The sequence below is a fragment of the Anas platyrhynchos genome, chromosome Z, assembly GCF_047663525.1.
Source record: "Anas platyrhynchos isolate ZD024472 breed Pekin duck chromosome Z, IASCAAS_PekinDuck_T2T, whole genome shotgun sequence".
Taxonomy (NCBI): domain Eukaryota; kingdom Metazoa; phylum Chordata; class Aves; order Anseriformes; family Anatidae; genus Anas; species Anas platyrhynchos.
This window is the reverse complement of record NC_092621.1, coordinates 18,688,383-18,701,379: the sequence shown is the minus strand read 5'-3', so window position 1 is coordinate 18,701,379 and position 12,997 is coordinate 18,688,383. Positions and strand designations below refer to the sequence as shown.

General features: G+C 38.5%; 1 protein-coding gene across 3 annotated transcripts in view; it reads left to right on the top strand.

Annotated features, from left to right (window-relative positions):
* CDC20B (cell division cycle 20B) overlaps positions 1-12,997 on the top strand; it is a 34,892-nt gene extending 21,895 nt beyond the window's left edge. Inside the window, exons 7-13 of one of the 3 annotated variants that reach the window (XM_072031193.1) lie at positions 117-313; positions 1,162-1,256; positions 3,143-3,235; positions 3,775-4,003; positions 5,144-5,269; positions 5,993-6,110; positions 10,263-12,997. In XM_072031193.1, coding sequence (XP_071887294.1) covers positions 117-313; positions 1,162-1,256; positions 3,143-3,235; positions 3,775-4,003; positions 5,144-5,269; positions 5,993-6,110; positions 10,263-10,411 — 1,007 coding nt within the window. In that variant the 3' untranslated portion in view covers positions 10,412-12,997. The remainder of the gene's footprint in view (positions 1-116; positions 314-1,161; positions 1,257-3,142; positions 3,236-3,774; positions 4,004-5,143; positions 5,270-5,992; positions 6,111-10,262) is intronic. The other 2 variants (XM_072031194.1, XM_072031195.1) reach the window with 2 other exon arrangements.

Genomic DNA, 12,997 nt, shown 5'->3' with positions numbered 1-12,997 from the left:
CCCATAGCTATTGAAAAACAAACAAAACAACAACACTTCTCCCCCAAAACCATGCACATCTCTCCCATCACCTACCTACAACCTTCTTGCAGTGATTTTTAGTAGCTTTCTTCTAGATCTGAACATACTGGACTGGAACCTTGAAAATCTCATTGCTGTTGCTGTAGGACCTGCTGCACACATCTTGAATGGAAGAACTCTTCAAGGCATTGAAAGCATTGGTTTGAATTCCTGTTCCAAATACATTTCATCTCTGGCTTGGATAAAAGAAGGAACTTGCCTTGCAGTTGGCACTAGTGATGGAGAAGTGCAAGTACTTAATAATTTACTTTTTCAGTCTTTTCTCCATTTCTAGCTAAAATACCCACAAGACAATATGTATTTTTTTTTTTTTTAATTGAAACAAAACAGAAAGGTAGGCTGAAATACAGAAAAACCCTTCTGGAGACAACATTTAGCACTTATCCCATATTATCATGCATTTTATTGAATAAGTAAATGCTATCCACTATTATCTACATGGAGCCTATGAAGCTACGAAAGAGCTGGTGACTGAACTAATGACTCAGCTGTCCAAAGAGTCAGAATTTTTCCAAAAGTAAGAGTAACTCTAAATTATTTTTTTCTCAGCACAGGCTATTCTTTCTTGTACATCTCTTGCAAAGAGATCTGTCCAGTACTGACAGATGCCTTTAGAACTTCAGCTAAAATTCTCTTTATGGATTCACACACTTACAAGCAGAATTTGACTTCAGTCTGATTATACCCATACCCCTCAGGCTGCTGTTACAGAGCAGTCCTGTTATTGAAAGTTTTTTTTGGACCTTGGCTGAGATGCTAGAAAATATGGGGATCTACCTGCTGCAGTTCTGAGTCAGCAGTCTGAAGGTACTGAAGGGCAGTGCTTTCAAACATGCACTTCCAAACACAGCCATATAAATAAATGGCTTTAATCTCAGAGATGCACATTCCCTCACAGTAAAATTTGAAAATACTCCTCCTTGTCTTAGTTGTGAAATAAATGAGCTTGAAGTTGTCCATATGTCAAACTAGAACTGGGCAGTGGTTTACATGCAAACAAATTATGAGAACTATATATATGTATATATGTATATTTTACCTCTTAAATTTGTATTTGTTTTGTTTGTTTTGGATTGGCAGCTGTGGGACATTGAAACCAAAAAGAGGTTGAGAAATATGTTTGGTCACCTGTCTGTAGTTGGTGCTCTGAGCTGGAATCATTATATTCTGAGCAGGTGGGTGGTGTAGCATGTTCCCAGAAAGAATCCTGATGCTTTCACTTAGACAAGTGTCAAGCTTTCATTTTAGCTGTTTTTGTTGGCTCTGCTTGTAGGTGATATATCCTGTGACTTAACAGACTTTGCAGGAATAATATGTAGGTTTCCTTAATGGCAGGATAGAAGCCAAAGGGAATTCAGCCCACTTCTTTAGTCTTTTCTTCTCACTCTTTTAGAAAACTGTCAGCACTTGCAGAATCTCACTAGGATGTGGAGACTATGGTTCTAGTTTTGTGAAAAGCCTGAGCTCTAAATGGTGTTGTCTCCAGTGGGTCTGGACTCCAAAAACGTTAGCCTACTCTATGCAAGGGAGAGGGCCTGTATCTTAGGCTCTATTGATAATCATGGCAGCACCTGTCTTTTTAGTTACATAGCAACACGGAAACAATAGCAAAGGTTGACTAACTTTGTTGTTAACCTCAAGATGAAAGTATCTCTTGATAAGAACACTAGAGGTAGTTTTATTTTTATTTCATATGATGCTGTGGCTTTTGGTTCTATTGGGTGTGGTAGATGGAGTGAGGTACAAGGATACCAGATAATCAAGCAGATAATAAAGTGCTGTGGCTCTTGCAGAAGTAGGTACTGTGGTGGGCTAAGCTACAAGGGTGTAGCTTCAACACCTGCCAGTGCCAAGTGGCATAACCTTGTAACAGTAATGATTAGTTTCAGTGTGCATTTCAGCTTGGCCAAAGTAGTGAAAACAACAGAAGCATTACAAATCTCTGAGTAGAAAATGATTATAAAATTCAACGTGGATCTGTGAACTACAGTTATTGTTGATAATCTAGGTTCAGATAAAAGATTTCTCTTTTTAGGTCTGAATCTAACCAGTTCATTACTGCACAGTTAAAATAATCCATAAAAAAAAAATGGCATGGAATTAGTATTCATTGTAACTAAAATAAAAGCAGAATTCTTACAGAAAACTTCAATATCAACAGTTGATACTTTGGGATTGCACACTAATTCCTGTGGTTAAAAATTGCCCAACAATACATCCTCAAAATAATGAACCTCTAAATAAATTTCAGTACTACAAATTAACTTGTCCCAAGTTTTTATTAGCTTCTATTTGTCTTCAGCAAAACAGATACTATCTTCTTTGTCAAAAGCAAATAATTCTGATTTCTTAGTATACCAAATAAAAAACTTTATTTCCAAACAGGATTCTCAGGAGCCAGGCTCCTTCCCATCTCTACCACTACAATAACTGAAAACCTTAATTTGGCCATTCAATTCATCTCTTTTGGTTAGAATTAATGCTTATTATTTAGGAAGAAAAATATATACAAATCTTCAGGAGATAAATGATCATGCCTTTGCATATAATGCATATACTGCTATGTGTATTTATAAATATTTTCCATAAAGATGTGCTTAATATTCACTAGTGCACTGCTCGGTTGAAATCTTTCAGGCTTTTGTAGACTTCAAAAGCATGGCAGGTAGGTAATCCAAGCACAATAGAGTGGCATTCAGTCACTTTGTGCATTTTTAGAGCTTCCAAATCACTCTACTTGCATCTGAGAAATCTCTTAAGAGTCAGTATGGGAAGGTCTCCAGTTGTTATTGCCTGAAATGGATCTGTTGCAGTAATGTCAGATCAGATACCTGTTTCTCGGATACCCAGAAAGTAGGTAGTGAATTTGCTGATTTTTTCAGTGTCATCAGAACAGGAAATGTTAATTTCCAGCAGGAGGCTCTATTGTTTTGGTATATGTTTAATGTAGGTAATATCCTTAGAAAGGCAGTAACCACTGATGAGTAAAACCCACATCCAGGAGATAAACTCTAACAGTAGCTGTGCTTCCAGACAGGGTATTTCTTCCTTCCTTTGGTAGACTGACTCTTCTGGCCATGGTATCCGTGGGAGAGCACAGCCTGAGGGAGTGGACCCTCAGGACAGATAAAACCATGCACCCATTTTCTAACAGGTAACTAGTGCAGCAGTGTCAGACAAAGAGGGGAAATATGCTGTGACGGGTAGAGGTGACTAGTGCAGACTTTCATTCAACCTGGAAAAGGGAAAGAGAAAGGGGCCAAGAGGGGGGACAGGATGGAAGAACACAGTGACTAGTAAACCTTTTCCCAGGCCAGTGCAGTTTTACACTGCCTCTTTGTTGGGTGTGGAGTCGCATCCAGCCTTGGCAAAATTCATGTTGCAAAAATACTTTTTTTGAAGAATGGAAAGAGTTTACATTGAGTGGTTAACTGTTGAACAAGCGGGCATAGGTGGCAATGTGGATTCAGGCAAATGAAAACCATGATGAAGAACAGGTATTTTGCCTGGCTGGTTCCGAGCAGCCGCTTTGTCCCTTTCTGTTGTGAGCCGCCCCCGACAAAGTACTGTTGTACTGCATGCATGCTTTGCTCTGATGTGGTTTGCTTCTGAAACCACTGAAGAAACATGAATATGGTGAGGTAGATTTCTGTCGTTAACATCAAATGTAAGCTGTCTTTTTCTCATTTACAGTGGTTCACGACTGGGATCTATTCATCATCATGATGTTCGCGTTGCTCAGCACCACATTGGGACTCTTTGCCAAAACAAACAAAGCATTTGCAGCCTGAAATGGTCACTAACCGACCAGCTGCTCGCAAGTGGATCTAATGATGGTACGTTGAATATCTGGCCTAGTGACCCTGGTGTGAAAGTGCAGTCACAGCCATTGAAGACCATACCTCACTCTTCAGCAGTTAAGGTATATGGTGGAGGAACATCTTTTCTGTATTTGATCTCATGAAATTATGTTGTTGATGTAAACAGTTATGGATTTTTTCAGATTATTTCAGTTTCTTTGGATTTCTGTTAGCTTCTTCTCCTGACTCCAATGCAGTTAATTTTCAGACCAGTTCTCATGCAGATAAGTGTGCTAGTGCTTTGACTGATTAGGAAATGTTACCAAATCAGTAGGCCTTTGTAAATACTATATCAAACAGCAATGAAACCTACAGCCTGCTCCCCTCCTTCTCTATCCTGTGCAGAAGACTTCACTGGCACAATACTTAAAAGTTACCAAACAAGACCTTTCAATAATAGGAGTTCTGGAAAAGTCTCTCAGAACTTCCTTCTGCTGAAATTATTTTAAATGTGAGATTTCTTTTGACCTCCTGATCATATTCTCATTTCAGGTTATGATTGATGGTAACAAAGGATCTGAACTGAGAAACTGGAAACGGGACAATTTAGATTCTCTGACTTTATAAAGTCCCAGTCTGTGAGGGAGACGGGACAGGTATCAGCAGTAAGGAGGAGTCTAGCATATATGAACTGTTATTCCTCCCAGAAAATTCTGTGTCTGGCTTGAAACACTGATGTTAAAGGGTTAGAGAAGGTTATTGAAACAGGTAGAATTCAGTTCTTAGTAGCTTTTCTTCAGGTAGAGACTTGGCCTTAGGCATACTGAGGAAATAACTCGAAGAGGTCATCTTTCTTTTAAGTCCTATAAGCCATGTTGCTGAAGCTTCTGTGATGGCTTTTTCAGACAGTTAAGTCAGACTGTATTCTGCTGGCTTCTTCTGGTACTTCTGTGACTTGTGAAGGGGAAGCAAAGAAACTAGAGTGTAATGGGCTTGTGTGATGGAGTGGGTGCTAATGTGAAGCAATGTCAAAGGAAGGAATGCTTGGAGGTTTGGGATCCTACATTCTGCGTGTATATGGAAGGAGGAGAATGATATAGGGTGGAAAAAAAAAAAAAAAGATACATTCTGAGTGCTTGTTGCAGTTCATTTTTCCAGTTAGGCTTTTAAGCAAAATCTATTCTCTGTTTTTTGAGCTAACCTCCTAGTCTGTTCTGGCATATGTTTTCTTTTCCTTTTCTTTTTTTTTTTTTTCTTCTCAGGCTATGAACTGGTGTCCTTGGCAGTCCAAAGTCCTTGCTACAGGGGGTGGAATGAAAGATGGGATTTTGCGTGTCTGGGACATAAACCGTGAGAAAATCATCCAAAGTGCAGCTACAGATTCTCAGGTGAAATGATGAAATGTCTGCATGCTTGGGCTCTTCTTGTATAGCTGTGCTCATTTGGCAAACTCCCACTGACTTTGAGGGTGGTTCTGTGGACAGAGGAACAGCAGGATTTTCTCTGGATCTGCTTCTTGTAGCATTGTGCTACATTCAGCACCGCAGTGTATGGCTGGACTCAGAAGCAGTTTGTTGTTTTTAATTCACCACTTCTGTCTCCACACAGAAGTGCTTGAAGAGGAGGTGGTCTCACAGCCAGACACTCTTTATCTTCTTTTCCGTAGTGACAATGATGGTTTTGGCCAAAACTCTCATGAGGAGAGAACATTGAGTGGGAAGGAAACATCCCAGAGTGCTGGTGTAGGGAGAAGTCTAAGAGTCAGAGGGCAAACATCAGTCTCTGGAGTTTGCATATTCGGAGACAGAAGAACAGATTGTCGGCTGGAATAAAGCAGCATAACTGTTGATATTCCTGGAGCTATGACAACTTAGCTGAAGATGTGTTTAAAGGGCTTTGGTTTTATACTGATAGGCTATTACCACATTTAGACAATAAAACAGCTGTGCTTTCAAGTATTGCAAGAAATGGAAAGATCCTTCTAAATAAGCAAATATTCTGTTGGGGCTACTTCTCGGCTTGTTTAAATACTGTAGAAAACATTTCAGATCTACTGAATGGTGTATATCAGGCCTTTCTGAAAACTAAAACATTATTTTACATTGCAATAGATTTGTTCCTTGCTCTGGTTACCTAAAACCAGTGAACTGATGACTGGACAAGGCCTTCCTGGAAATCAGATGAAAATGTGGGAGTATCCCATGCTTGTCAATTCATTGAAACTCTATGGCAAGTATTTCAGTTAAAAGTTTTAACTATTTCAATTAGCTATCTTCCTGTCTAATCAACACGTTTTCACAAATGCAAACCTTATACTTTTAAGTAAAATAAAGTTAAAAAGAGCAGTCGCCCACACTTCTGTCACTACCTACGTGCATACATTCATTCACAGAATCCAGATGTATGGAATTGTAAAGGTTGACTTATTGAGATAACGGTGTAAGTTGCTTCTGTAAAATTCCTTGGTTTTAATGATGGGGTTCTCTTATCATTTCTAAGGCCACCTATTGTGGTTTAACTCAGCCAGCAGTTAAACACCACACAGCCTTTCGCTCACCCTCCCCCCTCCCTCTCTGGGATGGGGGAGAGAAACGGAAAAGTGAAGCGTGTGGGTTGAGATAAAGACAGTTTATTAAGACAGAAAAATATAATAATAATAATAACAATAATGATGATAGTACTACTAATGTGTATGAAACAAGTGATGCACAATGCAATTGCTCACCACCTGCTGACCAATGCACAGCCTCACCTCAAGCAGCCGGTCCCACCATATCCCAGCTAGCCCCCCCTATATATTGTTCAGCATGACCCCAAACAGTACGGAATACCCCTTTGGCCAGTTTGGGTCAGCTGTCCTGGGTCTGTCCCCTCCCAGCTCTTGCTGCACCCCCAGCCTGCCCGCTGGCAGGACAGTCAGAAGCTTAGTGTAAGCACTGCTCTGCAACAATTAAACCATCAGGGTGTTATCAGCACTCTTCTCATCCTAATCCAAAACATAGCACTCCACCAGCTACTAGGAGGAAAATTAACTCTGTCCTAACTGAAACCAGGACACCACCCCAGGTGCAGGATGTTGGGGGTGTCTTCACCCTAAGGTTTGCTGGGCCTGGACTGAGTGTTGTTGCCAGTATATTGTAGGCTGGTGGCCTTCTAGATAAAATGAACCAGAAGTGGGATTACTGTTTTACAGCTGGTCATGCCAGGATACTGAACCAGCTTCCAAATGAAGTTTGAAATAAATCTCTATGTCTGAGTTTTAGTTAATGATTTTGGCTGTGAAGCAATGTAATGCAGCATGTTTCCCTTGTGCCATGCTGACATGTGCTGGAGTTCCCTTACAACTCTGTATTGGTCCATGAAGCTGCAGAGCTACGTATCACAGTTGTTTTTTGACACTAAGCCTTTTTTGTTGCTGGAGCTTGCTGTCAGTCAGATGCATTGTGTTTTATTTGTTCCAGTGTTAGCTGAAGTGATCCAGTAGACAATCTGAAGTTAAAGGAAAGCACAAATTTGCGCATGGCTGGATTTTATCAAGCATGGTTGGTTTTCACACTCATCGACAAGATATAACAAATGAAGCTTTGCATTTTTAACCTGACAGACATAGTTTATATTTACAAATGCTTTTTATACCCTATTATTACATTTGAGGGCATTTATTAAATTTCTGATGTGTGCTATCCTGGCATGCTGTCCTTGGAACCACTGACCTGACTTCAGTACTAGACTGTAAGGGAAAATCAGAGAATAGTCAAAACAAAGACAAAAGGAAGAGAGGTCAGCAAAGACATTTGTTTATCTGGTTACAGATTATCCTTGTGTTGTGCTGCTTATCTGTGCTGCTTTTTCTTCCTTATCCCTACTCATTCGTGGGATATTTATGGCTCTTTTAATTGCATATAATTTGCAGATAATTAATTTGCAGATAATTTCAAATAATTTGCAATAATTAATTGCAGATAATTGCATGTGATATTCTAAGAAATAATATGGAAAGTGACATGATCATTAGTCTTAACTGCTGCATTAAGGTTTCTCAATTCTTGAGTGTAGTTTTTCTTGAATGTAGTTTTTCAAAGAAAACCTAGATCTACCTTTGAGAATAGTGTATGGTGTAAAACGTTTACCATATAAGTAAAAGATGTTGGTAACTTGGTGATGCTGGAGGGTTAGTTATCATCCTATTTCTGATTCAGTTTACTTCACCTGCAAAAGAAAATAATTTTATTTTAAAATAATTTTATTGAATAAAAAGACCAGATTGCTCTTACACAGATATATTTCTGCTTATGAAGACTTACTAACTTACTGTAAGCAAGTGAATGCTTGAAATAATTTAAAATGTATCAAAATATGTTCAGAAAAAACACTGTAATGGATGATTATGACATGGTTCAAAATCAGCCTCAAACATTCTTCAACACATGAGTCTTACACCCAAAGAAATTAATAGATAAATTGTAACTGAATTTTATTGTTGAATCCTGCCAAATTCAGAAAATCCTGAAAGTGCTCAGGATCATCAACAACTACTGCTGAGTTCTTTAGTACTGCCTATTGCTGAACATATTCAGAACAGAATAACAAGTGAAAGATAGTAACCTTCTTGTTGCAGAACCCATCTCTGATATGCTTCTGACAGAACTATTAGAGTTTCTAGTTTCACTAGAAAAAAATGCATTTTGGATATAAATGTCCTCCCTCAGAGCAGTTCTTTTAGATCAAAGAAAACACATAAGGAACCAAAACATGTAATTGCTGTGAAAAGCACCTGGATGTGATCTTGAAACATAGGAATAAAACCCCAGCCTTCTCTACTCAGAAAATATGGAAATGAATAATTTCAACTTTTCTGATTTCTTCTGATCCTTCTTCTCTTCTTTTTGACTGAAACTAGTAATTAGTTTTCAGTCAGTATTGTGAATAGTTTTGGATGCTTACAAAGGCCACATCTGCAGCTGCTCCTTCAGAATTGCTACAGACACTGAATGGAGACAGTGAAAGGAAATTCCTGGCTTGCAAACTCCTGGTCCTTGATATTGACAAAGATCGTGTACTCTTCAATCTCTTAAGAAGGAGCAAAGCCTCAAAAAATATCTGCTGGAATAATTTAGTAGTGGTATTGAAACTCTGATTACAAAGTTTAGGTGGGACACATATTTCTCAGCATTAGGACAGCAGAAACTTCCTTTCAGTCAAAAAGCCATTGCAGCAGCTTCACAAAGTTAGGGCAGCCTGGCCGTCCACAACACTCCTGTGTATCTTCATCAGGTACCATTGTGGTAAGTTCCACAGTGTCAGAGGGTCTTACAGGTCTTCACATGCTTATCCTCATAATATCATTCTGAGGATTAATACTATTTCCCCATTGTGTTCATGGAGAATGTGGGTACGAAGATCGTCTATATTCCTTGAAGTTGGTCACCCAGGACTTTCTTCACACCTTCACACTTCTTTTTAGGATGTGGTTCATCTTGTCTGTTTTAGGTGAGAGACACTATGTCTCAAAAGTGTCTTTTTTTTTTTTTCCCCTGTGGATGATGACCTCAACTATATGACCATCAGTAACTCATCAACCCAAAGAAGCCAGTAAGTAAAAATAGAAAAGCTTCTAATTTGTTGTGCCCCTTTGTGCCTAAAACCTTAGCACTGGCATTGCGTAAGATCACACAAAGGCTTATGGCAGAGTAATGAGGTAAATACAGGTCTCAGTAGTCTTAGTTTAATACCAAACAGTTTTTCTTTCTTTGTTTCTAAAGTCAGTTACTTCTACCAAGGGAGATGCTTGTATAACCAGGTTAATGCCTTTTGTACATTATTTGTGCTGCCAGGCTGGGATAGCTTCTGGCTTTCAATATCTAGCTGCCAAAGTTTAATACAACTGCAGACAAACTCAAATGTGCTCAATTTCAATAAATTATTCATTGGGATCACTGTTAAAAGATCCTTTTAACAGTAATAACGTAGCAGCTGGAAACACTATCTCATGATTGTTGGATCAGCTGCAAACTGTCTGCAAGGCATGTGCAGCCAGATGGGAAAGCTCAGGAGTGAGAGACATTACCAAACACAGATGAGACTGATGTTGTAAATGCAGTGGAGAATCATGAGTTCAGGTTTAATGTTTTTCTTTGACAGAAATTACTTTGCAATGCAATGCAATACTGGCAGTTAAAGCTTGGTCCCTAAAAATAAAATACTGCCTTCAGTTCTTTCTTAATGTGAAAGTACTCTATAAAAAAGGCTATCTTTACACATCCTGTGAAGCATATCAACCCGATGCAGTAAAAGCAGAACAACCTCTGCTAAAGGTGATAGACATTCTCTCTGTAAAACTGTGCTATATCTTGCATTTTTTGTACATATTTTGTCTTCCAGGTCATAAAGGTAGAGTCCTGCATATAGCCCTGAGCCCAGACCAGAGCAGGCTCTTTTCAGTTGCGGCTGATGGGATAGCTTGTCTGTGGAAATGCCACAAGTCTGGGAAGAGCAAGCACAACAGCAAGGTTTTTTATAATGGTTATTAGAGCTCATTCCTGTGACTTCTTTTCCTTGAAAGCAAATGATTAAATGTATTTCATCAATTCAATAAAATTCAAAATATGTGTGTTCCTTCCAATTGAAACATGGCAAAAGATAGTATCTTTTTTTTTTTCTTTTTTCCAAGAGTAAAGCAATTTTTTTGCTTTTTATCCATCATATGAAATGTTAGTAGCTTGTCTTTCTTAGCCTAGAGGAAAAATATTCTAACTCTGAAGAATAACATCATATTTATTTTCATTAAACTAGCAAGCATGGATGGAATCCACCATTTGTCAAGTGCCAACATAAAGACTTAGGTCCTGCCTTTAGCTATAACTCTTGTAAGTTATTTTACATGATTTTAATGTCTCTGCATGCCAGGCTGTGTAAATTGGCTTGCGTCATTCAAGGGCTGGGATCAGCAGATACCAGTCCAGGGGACTGGATTGTTCCATATATCACATAGATCATGGTATAAAATCTGTCTAAATATTTCTAGAGATCTTGGCTAAATATATGACTCTAACTAAAAAGAAACATTTTCTTTGGAATTCTTCATTGTTTTCATAGTGCTAATGATAACTAACTTTACTAGAAATACTGTCTGTATTGGATTTTGAATTGTTTCCTTTTACCCACCTACTGTGTCTGATGGATGTTTGAAAATATAAATAACTGCATAATAATTATATTAATATGCATAATGTTGTAATCAACTGGCTAACAAGCCAGCTGGGCATTGCCAAAGAAGTATTCTGTTTGGATCAAACACAGCACTTAGTTCATTGATCCCTTGAAGGTACCAGTTTAATTCTGGGTGTCAGAAAACCTGGCAACTGTTACTCTTGTATGAATTTTATTTAGTGCTCACAAGAACCAGACCTTTTGGACTTTTATTTGTCTGCATAAGACCTGTACACTGTCAACAGCTAAGTAAGGATGTCAGGATTGGTCTTCATTGCTATTCAGGTGCAGCTCAGTAGTGCTATTGAAAGCATGTTCTAACCACAGATGTCTTTTGAGCTTTGATTTCATTATTGGGAATGAAGAGAAGCAGGGGACAAAGACATAAAAATTCACTCTTACTTTTGTATATTAAAAACCCTTTGAGCTCAGAAACCCATACTGCTTTTGCCCCCTTCCCCTCACCCCCCAGTGTTAAATATGTTTTGAGTATTTCTTGTAGATGAACTGGGAGAAAATGGAAGATACAGTGTCAGTCAATGGAAAATTAAGCAGTGACAAAATGCTTGAGAAGAGATAGGCAACGTTAAAGGGGCATAAGCATCACTGGAAATGAATGTGAAACTGTCATGTCTTTAGTTCTCATCATTCTTAAAACCTCATCTGCCGTTCATAAGTCACGTGGTCACTAACTTTAGGTCTGGAAGGTTGAGACCACTCATCTTTTTTGCCTAAGAAGTTGATAATTTACAGTACATCTGCCACCAAGTTACTGGTTTCTGTGGTCATCTCGCTTGGTCTTCAGAAGAGGCTCGAAAATGGGAACATTGATTATCAATTTAGAAATGACTATGAAGATGTCTAAGAATGGGAAATAACTTATACTGTGCCTGTCTTCTCATATGAGCATGTTTCCTGCAGCTGATTTTATCAAATGTTTAGAATATGAATTAAATATTCAAAACACCATTTTTTTAAAGGTTAAAAGTATATATATTTTTTTTAGGTTTATGATTGGGGAAAAAAAAAAAAGCAATGACATTCAGTTCTTTACTCATATATTTCTGGGATGCCCTCAGAAATTCATTCCTTCCTATGATGGTACATAAATGATATTGGTTTGCCAAACAAAAGAAAAGAGGATGGAGTTGTGGTGGAGAAGGAGCTAGTTAATACTCAAGCATATTTTATTGGATGCTCAACTGTCAAAATAAAAAAAAAAACTACCGTACTTTCAGACTGAGAAGTGCTCAGTACTTAGTCAATTATCCTTGTTCATTAATGAGTTGTAAAGCTGTGTTGGCCCTGGACGTATTTTAACACAATACCTAAAAGTGGGAGAAGTCACCGATTTCTCTAGAACTAGCCAGTAAACGAATATCTGAAACTGTGTGTGTGTGCACACTGTAGCTCTGTTCTATGACCCTGCCTAAGAAAGCATTTAAACATGTATTTAAACTCGAGACTGTGACTAACTGGGGGATTGGTCTAGATGATCTTTCAAGGTCCCTTCCAATCCCTAACATTCTGTGATTCTGTAATCTGAGACAAATTAAACATATACTGAGGTGCCTTTTCTGGATATGCTTCTTTTCTAAATGGGCTCCTCTACTGTCAGTTCCTTTCACATGGCCAATATCTGTCTTGCTGTAATAGAAATTTGAGGACTTGAGTGGGTAGCATGCTTCTGCTTCACTAAACTTTTAGTTTGTTTCTGAATACTTACAGGCATAGAGCACACAGTTGGTAGATCAGTGTTCATGCATGGCTGCCTCATTCTGAGATCTTAACATCTGAAATCAGGCAAAATGTGAAACCTTGACTTCTTCCCTGTAAAATGTGGTATATTTTTAGCTCATTGCTGTTTAGGTGTGTAGCCTGTGGTTCACAGAAGCACAGCATCCCAG